Below are 15,406 nucleotides of genomic sequence, written 5' to 3'. Positions count from 1 at the left end.
TATAAATGTACCTTTTTTAAATGTATGTGTTATGTAATGTATCATAAACTATACCTATTATAGTTTATCAACCAAGGGTAGTACGTGGTAATGAAAGCAAACTATATTCAAAATAGTTTATTTAATGTTTGAATGTATCGATTGTACTTTGATTATAATTACTTGTTATTCTTTATATTTTATATGACCAAATCCATTTGTAAACTGATGTGTGTCTAAATATTAAGATAAAATGTCATATATTGCAGTAACATATAGTCACATAAAGATATACACCTTGCTCAACATGTTACAAGGTGAAATGAAATTAACAGCAACTTTTCGTTAAAAACAGTTTCTGTTACCGTTCTTAGAAAATTTATAGAAAAATAATCACAGCTCTAAATCCAAATCCGCAAATTTTGAGAGTTTGGAATATGAGTCTAGTTTGTTCGTGAATTTTATCATGATTTTTAGTGATCTCTAACAGAGGTGAAAATGCTCATAATCACAGACTGGTCCGGGTTTGCCTCTGAAATGACAGGCAGTTTTGTAAAAATCACCATTAATTGTAGAAAAATCATTTGGAGATGTGCAAGTAGTAATTTTAAAGCTAAGAGTTTGAACTACTTGCACCTGAAACAGTTTTGAAAACTAAAATTTTTAAGTTGACCAAAACAGTCCATGATTAACGTCCATCGTTTCTGATGCAATCTGTTAGAAAAAGTTTAATTGTGTTCATGATGATTTTACTTGTATTCCCTCCTTAAAACTTAAGAAAAACATGTAAATGTATGGGTATGAACTCACCTTATGTGGTTTCAGTAGATGAAAGTGAGAGAGAGGAAGTGTTCAACTCAAGAACACTAAGAAGATGTCTTGATGATTCGAGAATCTAACACCGAATAAGATGGAACTTGTGTAAGATATCAATGATTTGAGTAGAATGGAGTTTAATAATTATGTGAATGATGAAGATACTTACTAATTGAAGCAAGAAATCCCTGGAGAAAGCCTTGAAGTTCTTGAAGTTGAGAGAAAAGATGAGAGAATTTTGGAGAGTGTTCTTGGTTGCTAAGTGTAGAATGAAAGAGTTTTACGGAGAATGAGGAGAGAGGATCAATCCTCCAGCTCTTAGAACGTGGGAAGAGCTGGAGATTGGCTGTAAAGGTCCACTAAGGAGACAAGGGGTAGTGGGAAAGAGTGGCTGATCATAGAGTGAGGTGGTAGTGGGTTGCTTTTGCCATAAATTAAGGCAAAGCAAATATTCCCTCAATAATTAGTTCAATCACCAATTCTTTTAATATATTTTATAAAAACCCTGGAGATTTATATATTTTGGGGCCTTAGTTTATAAAATAAAGTTTTGGGTGAAAATCCCACGTTAAAATAATGAAAAACGGAGTTAAAACGAAGTCGTAGTCGAAAAACCGGTAAATCGCTTCGGACTTCGGACTTCGGACTTCGGACTTCGGACCCTCGCTTCGGACACGGACTTCGGACTTCGGACCCTCGCTTCGGACACGGACCTTCGGACCCTGGGACCTTCGTCTCGTGCGAAGCCTCGGCTTCGGATCGGAGGCCTCAGATGCGAGGCTTCGGTCCAAAAGCTTTGGTTTCGGATCCTTAAAGCTATTTTACTCGTTTTTACCCCGTTTCAAGCGATTTTTGACCCGGTTAAGGGTCGAGATGACCCAAATGATTACAAAAAGTTAAAGTAACTTTTGAGAGAGATTTGGGAGAGATTTCAATTAGAAAGAGATAGAGTGAAAACGATTTAGAGAGGTTTCGTTTGTGATTAATTTGAGTGTCCGGCTTCACAACGCAAGGTTCGTAAACCCCATTAAACCGTGTTTTAGTGTTGTACACAATCCCGATGATGGTGCAATAGTGTTTTATCGCTTTGGTTCGTTGTTTAGCACTGTTAAGGCTAAGGAAAATCAAACACATGAACTTTTCAAATGATGAATTCTCATTAAAATAGCGAATTGTATAGTGATTACATAACGTAAACCCTAGCATACAAGGGTTATTGGAGTTGACCGGTTTGACTTGTCCACTTTGAATTGACCGAAATTTGACGGTTGTCACATTCAACCAAAGCCACGGTCCACTTACGTTCCGACACCCTCGCAGGGGACACCCTCGGACACCCCTCGGACCCTCGTGACACCTTCCCATTGGACCGAAGTCCGGTCCAGTCCGAAGCCAACACCTCCGACCCACCTGTCTGAGCCTCTCCCCGTGTACCCTTTGCATGACCGACGCGTGTTGCTACTGACTCTTCTTTCGGACCGCCCCTCGCACCTTATATAAAGGGTGCAAGATCTCTCGGATTTCACACATATTTCACCCCAAAATTCATCTTTCTTCACACTTTCTACCCCCACAAGCATATATACAACCCCTAAAGCCCCGGTATCAAGTCTCAAACCCTAAGCAAGCCTCGAAGCCCCGAGATTCCCGAGAAGTTAACCTCTCTCCAGTCGAAACTCTGCTCAATTTAAGCCGATTTCTCGTCAAATAAACTCCTTTCCGGGAAACGAAACGCTGCCCAAATCACCATCTAACAAGTGAGTTCATACCCCCGTATTTTCATAATTTCTACTGTTTTAAGGGGGGGGGGGGGGGGGGATACAAGTATAACACATGAACTTTGTGTTATAAAATCATGATTTCAAATCATGATAAAACGACATTAAATCATCAAAAATACTCAAAACATTAAACTCTTTTATAATCTTATATTTTTCCCCAAAATTCATATATATATATATATATATATATATATATATATATATATATATATATATATATATATATATATATATATATATATATATATATATATATATAAGATTTAAAAGGCTTAGGACTGATAACTTATTATGGGTCCTTTTCCTTATTTGGATGTGGGCTTATAGTACCGGTTATTTGTCCGAGTGTCATTTAAATTTTACTTATATATAAAATTGTGTATGTATATAAATATAAAAGTTATTTCATTAGTTCAAATACCTTCGTAACATGTTGAGCAAGGGGTTACATGCTAAAAACAGTTAAATACCGATCCAGAAAGTACATATAAATTATAATAGGTATAATTTATGATACATAGAACAATAATTCATGATTCAAGCATACTAGAATACACTGTTTTACAAGAAACAAGGGTTTTGATTCAGATACATGTTCGGAATACTAATTCAAGAACATACTGTCAATCATTTATTTCAGAATGATTGGGTTTTCATGACTAATATACATGTAACGTTTATATGCTTTTTATGAGACATTCAATTCAGGTTGTTTAATTCATTTAGACAACCAAGGTAAAGTCCTGACATTATAACCAGAATCTCCAGCCAGGGGATCGAAACAAGTTGTGTGTAGATCTATATCGGGATTAACAACCCCGCACTCAGGCTGCTAGCTACAGTCAGGCATACACGCCAATGAGTGGCAATTGTTATCAACAATTTAAACGCTCACAAACCGTTTGTTTCAGGCCATCTTGTCATAGTATGGTTATAATAACTCATTAAAAAGATATTAACAATACGTTAATGTATAAACAACTAAACGAGAGTACACCTTCAAAGTACCAGTTTGCAGAATACAAACTACAATGGTTCAATACAGTTTTCAATAACAGCTGGTGGAGCCAGGCACACTCTCAGTTACATGTTTTACATAAAGGAATACAAATACAAAACATTGATTTACAAAGAGAACGTATTTATGGGAATAAAACTACTTTTCATATACAACAGAAAATATAGGATTTTCTGGAACAGTTTTACATATGCTAGATACAGTGACACCCTTTCAAACATAAACACTTATGCAGTCACTCAACTTTATGTTGATACTCTCTATTCAAATTACTTGTATTCTCAGGGAAATAATACACAGGTACTCCCCGAGCTTTTTGAGAAGATGGAGCTATGTTGAGTCATATCTTCTTTTGTATAACTATTTTGGTTCAATATACAATGATTGAACACATGTAAATACTTATACTTTTTAAATACAATGGTTGTTTGTACTTTGATTACTATGATGCATGTGTTGTGAAACTACAATTGAAGTCCTCCACCCTCGGACGTTTCCGACGTCTGGTTTGGGGGTGTGACGGATTGGTATGAGAGCATTGTTTATAGTGAACTCAGTATATCAATCCATAAACGATATACAAACTATAAATACATCGGGGCGAAGAGCTCTGACTACAAGTATACTTTTTAAAGATTCAAGTATTTTTACAAGAAGTATACTAACACACATACCTACAAGTACAGTATCACAATCATAAGAACTTAAAAGTATTTGGATGTTGAACACTATAGTCAAACATGGGCAGTTATGTAATCATATCTGGAATTAATATAGCCTGATCAACTATATTGATTTGAGATATGACCAACATGTGCTTGGGAGTGATAGTAGTGTTGCGACATGTCTAAAACTTACCATACATATTCAGAAGAACTATAGAACAGAACACACAAATTAAAATACTACGGGGAATATTTTACTAACCTTACTTCTAATACATAACCTATGGCTGAACACAATTTACCTGGGGACCCTTATAATCCACAAAATGCAGGCTGGATCTCAGACTCAGACGAAGAACCCTTTGAGAACAGCGAATCAAGTTGTACGGATACAGAGCCACAAGTCTGCAACCCTGGGGAGCATCCCCTGAGACAAGATGAAGCTGAACCCATACCTGAGTGGGGCCAATACATAAACCATTGGAGTCGACAAGACGGCCAACGCCCTCCTTACGGAATGGCACGAGGTTTCTATAACGTCTCTTAAGGTGGGTACATGATTTCTGTTGTCTAAATAGATCAATTTTCCCATTTCATCGTTCATATATCCCTTCCTCTATTCAAATTTGTATATGAAATTGCAGTTCTGTAATTGTTCTCTATCATGTTAATGTTTAGTAAAGTATTATGACTTATTTTAGTTTGTGTGATATAAGTTATGCTGTAAAAATGAACACATTATAGTTATCGCTTGCATTTATAAGGCATCATTAACATTTTTCCACCAGGGCATGAAAAGCCTTTGGACCGGCCCTGTAATCACTATAACTCAGTTTGCATTTTTTAGTCAATTACAGAACTCATGGCTGGTAAATTCTCCTATGTTCACAATGCATCAGCCTGGCCTCTCCCTTTTTAATAAACGTGTCACTGAAGCAGGGCCGGTCCTGAGGATTAAAATGCCCAGGACGAGATGGAAAAAAATGCCCTTAAGCCCTAACATGTAATGAATGAATGATCGGCTGTGTCACCAGGGACGGAACATTACCATTAAAACTAAATGGATCGAGATACCAAAGGAAGCGAATACATATTATTTTTCAAAAGCTAATTTATATTTTTATTTAGTATGATGTTATTAGAAATGGAAAACAAAATCATATTTTATAACTATTCTATTTTATCCATGTTAGCGTTTTCAATCAATTTGTCTTTCGCAATTCAAATAATAAATGTTCAAAGTACACTCATCCTCTAGTAAAACTAAAATAAAATTGACAATCTTAAAATTAATAAATGATCCATAATTCAGAAGGAACACATAGTCAAGTTATGTCGGTTTATTGGTAATTTATTGTTGTTTAAAAGGAAAAAAGAGAACCAAAGCAAAAAAAAAAAAAAACCTTTTAATTTTCCAATATACTAATAGAAGCTAAAAAGCAAAAGATGACAAAAGAAAAAGCTTTTAGCTTCTATCTTCTATGTTTTTAGCCTTCTACTCTACACTGACATGACATCGAATATAACGTTGAATAGGCAACGAGACAAGAGTTTTTCATATATCAATGACAAATAATAAAAACACAGTCAAATAGAGAGGCAAGAGCAACATGGGAGATGTTAGAGAGAGGGAGAGTAATGCACATACAGTGAGAGCTCTAGGCTGGAAGATCTCCGAATCGAGATGCGTATTTGATCAGAGCGACACACTGGGGCTACGGGGGAGAAGGTTTCCTGCATTGACCGGAGTCATCTTTAAGGCGGCGACAAGAACTGGAGTACCATGGTTAGTGTTTTTAGTTTTTACATTTTAGATTTATTTTCTCTGTCATTTGTGATTTTTGTAAAAGTTTAGATAATCTAATATTTGTGGGCTTTCTGAATCCGATGAGTTTAAATGGTGATTATGATGTGTAAAGTTTTGATTTTTAGATTTCGATTACTATTTTTTTATAGTTTTATCGGGTTAAAATACTCTTAAGTCTTAACGGTTTACTCTCAAAATCTTGAAGTGTCATCTTATATATTTTTTTTTGGACCCCTAAAAAAATCGGGCCCTGTGCAAATGTCCCTTTTGCCCCCCTTCAAAATCGGGCCTGCACTGAAGTTATTTAATAAACGTGTGACTGAATGATGATTTGTAGGTTTTTTCTATGCTTGACATGCTTAGCATATACTTTGCGGCGGCTGCTTGTACGTTTTTTCAAAAGTGTGCTGCAGTTCCTTTGTGTTATGTTAATATCGACATAGTTACTCCAATCTCCAAGGTCAACGATGTCGACAATGGTGTGGTGTATACATCGATTCAACGAGCTGGAAATGCGCTTCAGTAATATCTCTTTGCTTATCTTTTCGCTATATACTAGTTATTAATTGTAAAATAGCGTTTGTTGGGAAAAATCATCTTAATTTCATGTTGATTTGTTTAAATCAGAGTGTTAGGAGTCTTATTATTTTTTATCTTAAGAGGATATATATAAAAAGCGCAATGCTGATAACTAAAATGTGCAAATAGTAAGAAAACAGGGCAAAGATAACAAATTTTCACTTTCGGGGGGAAGGATAACTTCAAAGTGTTCTAGCTTGTTATATTTAAGTTTGATACACTGGTTTTGTGACTTTTGTGAATTCTCCTATATTTGCATTCTGTGATCCGTTATTGTATAATTTTTGGCATTAATTGTTCATCAGTGCTAATAATGCACTAGAATATGCACTTACTTATATCTACTTCATCTTCAGGTCTATTAAGCTTCGCCCATCTCTCGATTGACACATATGGTTTTATTGCAAGGTCTCATTTGAAAACATTGCACCTTAACAATATTATAGATATGAATATTGGACAACTTTTGGCAGCATTGTCGGTTTGCCCGTCTCTCGTTGATCTAGAAACTGTGTACATGTAAGTTCATTGGTTCAATTGTTCTTTAATGATACGTCCTCCCTTTAGTCTGGTTTTTAATGAGATGCTTAGCTTGTGGCTGTAAAGGCTTATAAGATTTATCACATGCCTCTATGTTAAAATTTACAACTTGTTATATAGCTTTATTCTCTATGTAATTATGTCAAAATAGTCTGTATAACCTATAGTATGTTTGCGTGTGAAGTACAACCTGGAGTGAGGATTGGTATAATGATGAGGGCATTAATATGAATCTTATTCTGGAGTCCGTGAGTAGATATTGTTGCTTGCTAGAGCGTTTTATCTTCGAAAATAATGGAGGTTTGTCTAAAATTGGTTAATGATTTATTTCTAATATATGAAAGTAATGTAGGATAAAAGTTCATTTCTAATATAAGTCTCACACGCAGCCAAATATTATGGACTGAAAACTTCGGCGTGCGAAGAATTTGTGCTCAAATGCCCTAGGATAAACACTTTGGGACTGATATATTGCTTAGTGTCTGATTATGATCTCCACTTTCTGGTAAAGGTATGTATATAGATCTGTAAACAAAAACATGGATTCACTTTTGTTCTTGGTTATGATGTGCTTGTTAATTCCCGTTGCTGGGGTTTCCCAAGTTGAAATATGTTGACTTCTCAGGATCTCACGGTAGTAGTGGCAGATATTTATAGTAAGTTTGTCCTTCACTGATCCTTTTAAGTTGTTGTACATTGTCTTTTTTTTTTCTTTTTTTGGAAAGAGCCAATTGCTATTTAGTAACTGCTCATGTTTCAGTTAGAGGTGGTGTCTTTAGTTGTAGGAGGTTGTTGCTTACAAATTAGTTGTTCCATTAGTATTTTGTGGTCCTTATGACATGTTTTTATCTCCTTCATACCTTTACTTGTAGTTTTCCATGAATTACAGGAACCTTGGCACCAAGGGTGGTTGCAAAAATCTGGAGGTCCTGAATTTGCGAGACTGCATATAACTCAGTAAAGTGTAACATTTTTTCCTTGTTAAACTTTCATTTTACCTATACTATATGTATGTCTCTATCTTCCATCCTTAACACAATGTCATGTGTAGTATAAGGTCAAGAAGTTTATGAATTCTATGCTTGCAGGAAAGTTAAGGCACCTACGACATCTTGTATGTGTTACTTTTTCCTGAATTTTTTTGTTTAATGTTTTTGCATATTCTCAAAAATTTTAAATCAAATTAAAAAATTTATTTGTAACAGGACATATCGAACGTATATGGCCTATCTTATGGTGACTACCCTCGTAGATGTTATAATATGAGGTATTTCAGTTTTTATAACAATTTTTTTAAGATCAGAATATTAAATTTAAGTTTTTAAGCATTGGATTTCTGATATGAGTACCAAGGCACATATCATATGTTCCCGCTCCTTGGCATTGGTGCATCATAGACTTAAAACGGCGCGTCGTTGTGTATCTCTTGTAATATATACGCTTTCATGCATAATTGGGAAGGTTTGTTGAGGTAAAAACTTATTGGGACCCATATCTACCATCCCTACTCACCCGCCCACCTCAAGACAACCCCCGTCTTCACGTCATACCATTTGGAACTATTGAAGAGTTCCTCACCGTGTTCGGTGTAGCTCGGAATCTAATGAAGTTGGATCACACATTCCAATCACACATTTTTCTCTACATCGTATTTAAGTAGAGTATTATTTGAGTTCCAAGTATAAACAACAAATGATACTCAATAATCTGTATTATATGAGTACCAAGGCATAATTGGGAAGGGTTGTTGAGGTAAAAACTCTTGGGACCCATATCTACCATCACTACTCACCCGCCCACCTTAAGACCACCACCGTCATCAATTCATATCATTTGGAACTATTGGAGAGTTCTTCACCGTGTTCGGTGTAGCTCGAAGTCGGATCACACATTCCAATCTCACCATTTGCTCTAAATAGTAGTTAAGTATAGTAGTATTTGATTTCCAAGTATAAACAACAAATGATATACATGTATGTATTCAGAATAGTAAGTATATAGTGATTTTGGCAATGGTGCATCATACACTTAAAACAATGCGTCACCGTGTATCGCTCGTGATATATACGTTTTCAATCATAATTGGGAAAGTTTGTTGAGGTAAAAAAAAATTTGGACCCATATCTACCATCCTTACTCACCCACCCACCTTAAGACAACCCCCGTCATCACGTCATACCATTTGGAACTATTGGAGAGTTCCACACCGTGTTTGGTGTAGCTCGGAATCGAATGAAGTCGAATCACACATTCCAATCACACATTTTTCCCTAGATCGTATTTAAGTAGAGTATTATTTGAGTTCCAATAATAAACAACAAATGATATACATGTACGTATTAAAAATAGTAAGTATATAGTGATTTTGGCATTGGTGCATCATAAACTAAAAACGGTGTGTCACCATGTACCGATCGTAATATATACGCTTTGCATGCATAATTGGGAAGGTTTGTTGAGGTAAAACTTCTTCGGACCCATATCTACCATCCCTACTCACCCGCCCAACTTAAGACCACCCCCGTCATCACGTCATACCATTTAGAACTCTTGGAGAGTTCCTCACGTCATACATTTTTTTCTAAATAGTAGTTAAGTAAAGTATTATTTGATTTACAAGTATAAACAACAAATGATATACATGTATGTATTTGAAATAGTAAGTATATAGTGATTTTGGCATTGGTGCATCATAGACTTAAAACGGTGTGTCGTTGTGTATCTCTCGTAATATATACGCTTTCATGCATAATTGGGAAGGTTTGTTGAGTTAAAAACTTTTTGGGAACCATATCTACCATCCCTACTCACCCGCCCACCTTAAGACAACCCCCGTTATCACTTCATACCATTTGGAACAATTGGAGAGTTCCTCACCGTGTTCGGTGTAGCTCAGAATCTAATGAAGTCGGATCATACATTCCAATCACACATTTTTCTCTACATCGTATTTAAGTAGAGTATTATATGAGTTCCATGTATAAACAACAAATTATATACATGTATGTATTCAAAATAGTAAGTATATAGTGATTTTGGCATTGGTGCATCATAAACTTAAAACGGTGCGTCACCATGTATCGCTCGTAATATATTCGTTTTGGATGCATAATTGGGAAGTTTTGTTGACGTAAAAACTTTTTGGGACCCATATCTACCATCCCTACTCACCCGCACAACTTAAGACCACCCCCGTCATCACGTCGTACCATTTAGAACTATTGGTTCCTAACCTTGTTCGATGTAGCTCGGAATCGGATCACACATTCCAATCATACATTTTTCTATAAATAGTAGTTAAGTAGAGTATTATTTGATTTACAATTATAAACAACAAATTATATACTTTTATGTATTCGAAATAGAAAGTATATAGTGATTTTGGCACTAGTGCATCATAAACTTAAAACGGTGTGTCACTGTGTATCGCTCGTGATATATAAATTGGGAAGGTTTGTTCAGGTAGAAACTTTTTGGCACCCATTTCTACCATCCTTACTCACCTACCCACCTTAAGACAATCCCCGTCATCACGTCATACCATTTGGAACTATAGGAGAGTTCCTCACCGTGTTCGGTGTAGCTCGGAATCGGATCACACATTCCAATCATACATTTTTCTATAAATAGTAGTTAAGTAGAGTACTATTTGATTTACAAGTATAAGCAACAAATGATATACAAGTATGTATTCGAAATAGAAAGTATATAGTGATTTTGGCAATGGTGCATCATAGACTTAAAACGGTGCATCACCGTGTATTGCTCGTGATATATATATGCTATCAAGCATAATTGGGAAGGTTTGTTGAGGTAAAAACTTTTTTGGATAGATATCTACCATTCCAACTCACCCACCCACCTTAAGGCAACCCCCGTCATCACGTCATATCATTTGGAACTATTGGAGAGTTTCTCATCATGTTCGGTGAAGCTCAGAATCGAATGAAGTCGGATCACACATTTTTCTCTACACCGTATTTAAGTTGAGTATTATTTGAGTTCCAATTATAAACAACAAATTATATACATGTACGTAGTTAAATAAAAGTAAGTATATAGTGATTTTGGCATTGGTGCATCATAAACTTAAAACGGTGCGTCACCATGTACCGCTCGTAATATATTCGCTTTGAATGCATAATTGGGATGGTTTGTTGAGGTAAAAAGTTTTTGGGACCCATATCTACCATCCCTACTCACCCGCCCAACTAAAGACCACCCCGTCATCACATCATACCATTTAGAACTGTTGGAGAGTTCCTCACCGTGTTCGTTGTAGCTCGGAATCGGATCACACATTCCAATCATACATTTTTCTCTAAATAGTAGTTAAGTAGAGTATTATTTTACTTACAAGTATAAACAACGAAGGATATACATGTGTGTATTCGAAATAGTAAGTATATAGTGATTTTGGCATTGGTGCATCATAGACTTAAAACGGTGCGTCGCTGTGTATCTCTCGTAATATATACGCTTTCATGCATAATTGGGAAGGTTTGTTGAGGTAAAACCTCTTGGGACCCATATCTACCGTCACTACTCACCCGTCCACCTTAAGACCACCCCCGTCATCACGTCATATCATTTGGAACTATTGGAGTGTTCTGTTGGATTAGATGTCTAAGCCCATAACTATTATTGGTATGTACTCAACCCGAGAGTAGCATGGTCCATTTGGGTTGCATAACATCATGATAATTTGTTAGGATGGACTTTTGAGAAGAAGTTATATACGATTTATTAACATATTATACGTTCTAATATATTAATATGAAATCATATGATTTAATTAGTATTGATCAAGAATTAATTTGGAATTAATTATTGATCAAAAGAGACTAATTAAATCTATGGGGACTAATTATGGTAATTGGTTATATTTATATGTGTTGGGCTTATGATCCATATTGCTCTAAGTTTATGCATGGATACATAAAGAGTTAGGCCACATGAACCATGGATCATAAACCCATGGGTATGGATTTGGGTTATACCCATGACCTTTGGAATCCTACATATAAATATGTTATTTCATGATCAATTTCATGTACTTCTAGTTCTTGGAGTTCATGGAGGTGTTTTTGGTGCATGGAAATTCTCTCTCAAGAATCACTTTTGTCCTAGGTGAGTTGTGATTCCATTTGAGGTGCAACACTTGGGGCACTAAGTTCTTAAAGGCCAAAGTCTTTCTAGCAACATCAACAACATCAAGAGGTATGTCTAAAACTTGTTTTATTATACATATGTTATTTGCATGCTAGTTATAGGCTTAATGCTTTGGAAACACTATTACGTGTATAATTAGAGAAAACATAGATCCAAGGCATTTAGGGTTGTATGTGCACCATAGGATGTTGTAGTATACAAAACCCAACAGTGGTATCAGTGCCATGGGTTGTTTTCTGTTATATTTGATGTTATTTTTTGGTTTTCAAAGTGAAAAAATCAAATTTCCTGCACTCTGACAGCAGAACGCGCCGAGTCCAGTGCTTCACTTGGCGAGTTGCATGGTTTTTGCCTTGGACGCGCCGAGTTGGATGAGTGACCCGCCGAGTCCACTCACAAAGTTGACCAACTAGACAAGTCAGCTCATGCACTCGACGAGTTGGTTGTCCTGGATGTAGATTTTCGAGTTTTTTGGCCTGTTTTGGATTAGGATCATTACCACAAAATCTTTTTGTTCATAAATTTTGATTTTGATGCCATGGTAATGATTATCCTCATCCAAATAAAGGATAATTGTAAAAGTTTCAAGATTTGTGTTAGTTTATGTGATTAACTAATTTCTTGAAAATTGTTGATGTGAATTATCTTTACTTATAAGTTTGATCTGGATCATAGAAAAAATTATTTGATTATTGTGTTAATTGAAGTAATTGATATTAATGGTTTTTTATGAACTCCATAACTTGTTCTCAAGTTATGGAAAACTGAAGAGTTTTTCTTTTTAAAAGATTCATTAAAGTTCATAGGTTATGAAAAATAAAAGGTCTTGTTTTTAAATGTCATCATAAAATAGTTTTATGTCTTCCATAACTTGTCCTCAAGTTATGGAACTTGAAAAGTCTTCCATAAAAACAATATTAAACTCATAAGTTATGGAAACCAAAAGTTTTTGAATTGTTCAAAACTTGCCCTCAAGTTTTGGAATTTGTAAAGTTACCCCCCCCCCCATGTATACTTTAATTCCAACCCTTAGAATTTTAAAAGTTTAAAATTCAACCTTTATACTATTATAATATTATAAGTTTAATATTTATATATATATGTATAAGAGTAAGTCAGTCTTACCGTTAGTAGGCCTCATTCACGAAGCCGGTCTATAAGGGGGGTGTAAGGTTACTGCCTATAAAATGGCAGTTTAATGGGTGTCCATTCTCACCCACCGCTTCCTTAACTGGTGGAGGGTCGTTAGTCGAACAGGTAGGACAAGACATTAATTCTCCCTTCATTAAAAGTATAATGATAAATATAAAAGAACTAAACTTTATTAAATTCTCAATCTTAGTTACTTTAGGAAAATGTGAATTTGGTGCTAACCCATGAAATTGCACTTTGCACCTTGTTAGTCGTTAGTGGAGCATGTGTGGTTAACCGGCACACTAATCTGGGACTAACAATATGTGGCAAAGGGTAGCTTGATGTTAATCGTAGATCAATGAAGCGTGTGTGGTTAACCGGCACATTGATTAGGTGGTTGTAACATTAAGTGTACCAATTTAATTTGCATGGTTATTCACTCCTTATTTGTTATCCTCGGCATCCCAGTCACAAACTTGGAGGGCACAGTCGAGATTTAAACATGCCATTGAATAGTTCAATGAATCTCAAAAGATCTAGGAGTTTCAATTCATTTAAAACTTAATGTTAAATTTTGTTTTTCATGGTGGAAATTGGTAAATCGTCATTTACCTACCTTCAAATATTTTATAGCTTGGATTACGGCATCCCACTTCAAAGTTATAAAATATTGTGTTGGGTCCTAGCCTTAATATTTAATATTGGGTGTTATATTAAGGACTTAAATAAACTAAACTTGAATTTCTCCCGCATAGATGTCTAGTTATGACAACTATGGTCTTCCTTATCATTTTGGATAAAGTTATCCTAATGAAGATGATATCCTAAATGACGATCAAGGTGAAAGATCAATCCCTTTGTTGTGCATTAATGGGATTGGAAATCATACTTCATCTCCTCCACCTCCTCCAATTGTTCTCCCTAACCCACAAGTTCTTGAATAGTTCAAGGTCACTCAATCCCTATTGGCAAACAGTGTCTATATGTACTCACATCTTGGAGATGAAGTCTCATATTGACAAGCTGGGAGAGTTGGGTGTCTAAGTCTCAAGGAAGTTGACTGTTGACTGGGTTCTTCAATCACTTTCCGAGTCATATAGTGAGTTCATTAAGGACTACTATGTGACATACCACGACATGACCCTTAATGATCTTACCTATTTGCTTGTTGCTCCTGAATCAACAATGATTTGGAGCACTGGTAAAGCAAATTTGATTGGAAGATCTACTTCCTAAACTTACATGGACATTGACAATAGAAACATTGAAAGTCCAGAAAAGTCTTCTCTTCCCAATGGAAAGGGATCGGTCATAGTCAAACCGGTTGACCAAATGGTAAAGAGAAAGGCTAAGTCTGAGATAGCCCCATGTGCCATTACTAAAGAGTCCATATGTTTCTATTGCCAAAGGAAGGGGCATTGGTTGCGAAGCTGCCTTATTTACCTGAAAATTCACTAGGATGGTAAAAGTCAAAAATTTCACTATGATTCAAGTAAAGTCCACTATCTAACTCTATTACGTTCCTATTTGGATATTCTTATTACATGATGTGACTGGGTCGCATTTTGATGTTTTGTAGAATCAAAAAAAGGAGAGGAAGCTTAGAAGAAGAGTATGCTGAATCTAATCGCGAAGATGGATTTCGATCGCATGATTCGAAGATCAGAATTTTGAGCTTCTGCTTAAGAGTTATGGTAGATTTCTTAGGAATAGATAACAACATAGTTTTTATATGTATTTGCATTGTAAGGATAAGTTTTCCGCAATTTTAAAATAAAAGGAAAATTTTTGATTTTATTTATTTTAAGTATCCTTACAATGGGATTTGTGAAAATTGTTGTTTATATGATTCCATTGAAAGCAATATTGTAAAATGGATTTGATTCTTTCGTTTGTGGTAGTGTCATAATTTACC

General features: G+C 35.5%; 1 protein-coding gene across 8 annotated transcripts; it reads left to right on the top strand.

Annotated features, from left to right (window-relative positions):
* Positions 1 to 6,420: 6,420 nt before the first annotated feature.
* LOC145129265 (F-box protein SKIP17-like) lies at positions 6,421 to 9,198 on the top strand. 8 transcript variants are annotated; one of them, XR_013717421.1, is made up of 8 exons: positions 6,421 to 6,588; positions 7,002 to 7,164; positions 7,370 to 7,485; positions 7,575 to 7,696; positions 7,789 to 7,841; positions 8,075 to 8,149; positions 8,237 to 8,299; positions 8,391 to 9,198. XR_013717421.1 is itself a non-coding variant. In XM_079063957.1 (8 exons), exons 1-6 carry the CDS (start codon positions 6,534 to 6,536, stop codon positions 8,116 to 8,118), a joined length of 531 nt encoding a protein of 176 aa, XP_078920083.1. In that variant the 5' UTR covers positions 6,421 to 6,533; the 3' UTR covers positions 8,119 to 8,142; positions 8,237 to 8,299; positions 8,391 to 9,198. The 8 variants fall into 8 exon arrangements, 6 of the variants coding, with proteins under 6 accessions (XP_078920083.1, XP_078920084.1, XP_078920082.1 ...); XM_079063957.1 differs by having other exon boundaries at positions 7,811 to 7,841; positions 8,075 to 8,142; XM_079063958.1 differs by having other exon boundaries at positions 7,811 to 7,841; positions 8,274 to 8,299.
* Positions 9,199 to 15,406: the final 6,208 nt, after the last annotated feature.

This window comes from Lactuca virosa, chromosome 8 (genome assembly GCF_052849685.1).
Source record: "Lactuca virosa cultivar CGN04683 chromosome 8, Lactuca_virosa_CGN04683_v6, whole genome shotgun sequence".
Taxonomy (NCBI): Eukaryota; Viridiplantae; Streptophyta; class Magnoliopsida; order Asterales; family Asteraceae; genus Lactuca; species Lactuca virosa.
This window is presented reverse-complemented; position numbering and strand designations above follow the sequence as displayed.

Excerpts from the sequence above, each read along its gene's own strand:
- LOC145129265 (XM_079063961.1), top strand. The coding sequence starts at position 6,534 with ATGTCGACAATGGTGTGGTGTATACATCGATTCAACGAGCTGGAAATG. Across the intron at positions 6,589-7,001 it reads CGAGCTGGAAATGCGCTTCA|GTCTATTAAGCTTCGCCCAT; the intron begins GTAATATCTCTT and ends CTTCATCTTCAG. Across the intron at positions 7,165-7,369 it reads GATCTAGAAACTGTGTACAT|TACAACCTGGAGTGAGGATT; the intron begins GTAAGTTCATTG and ends TTGCGTGTGAAG.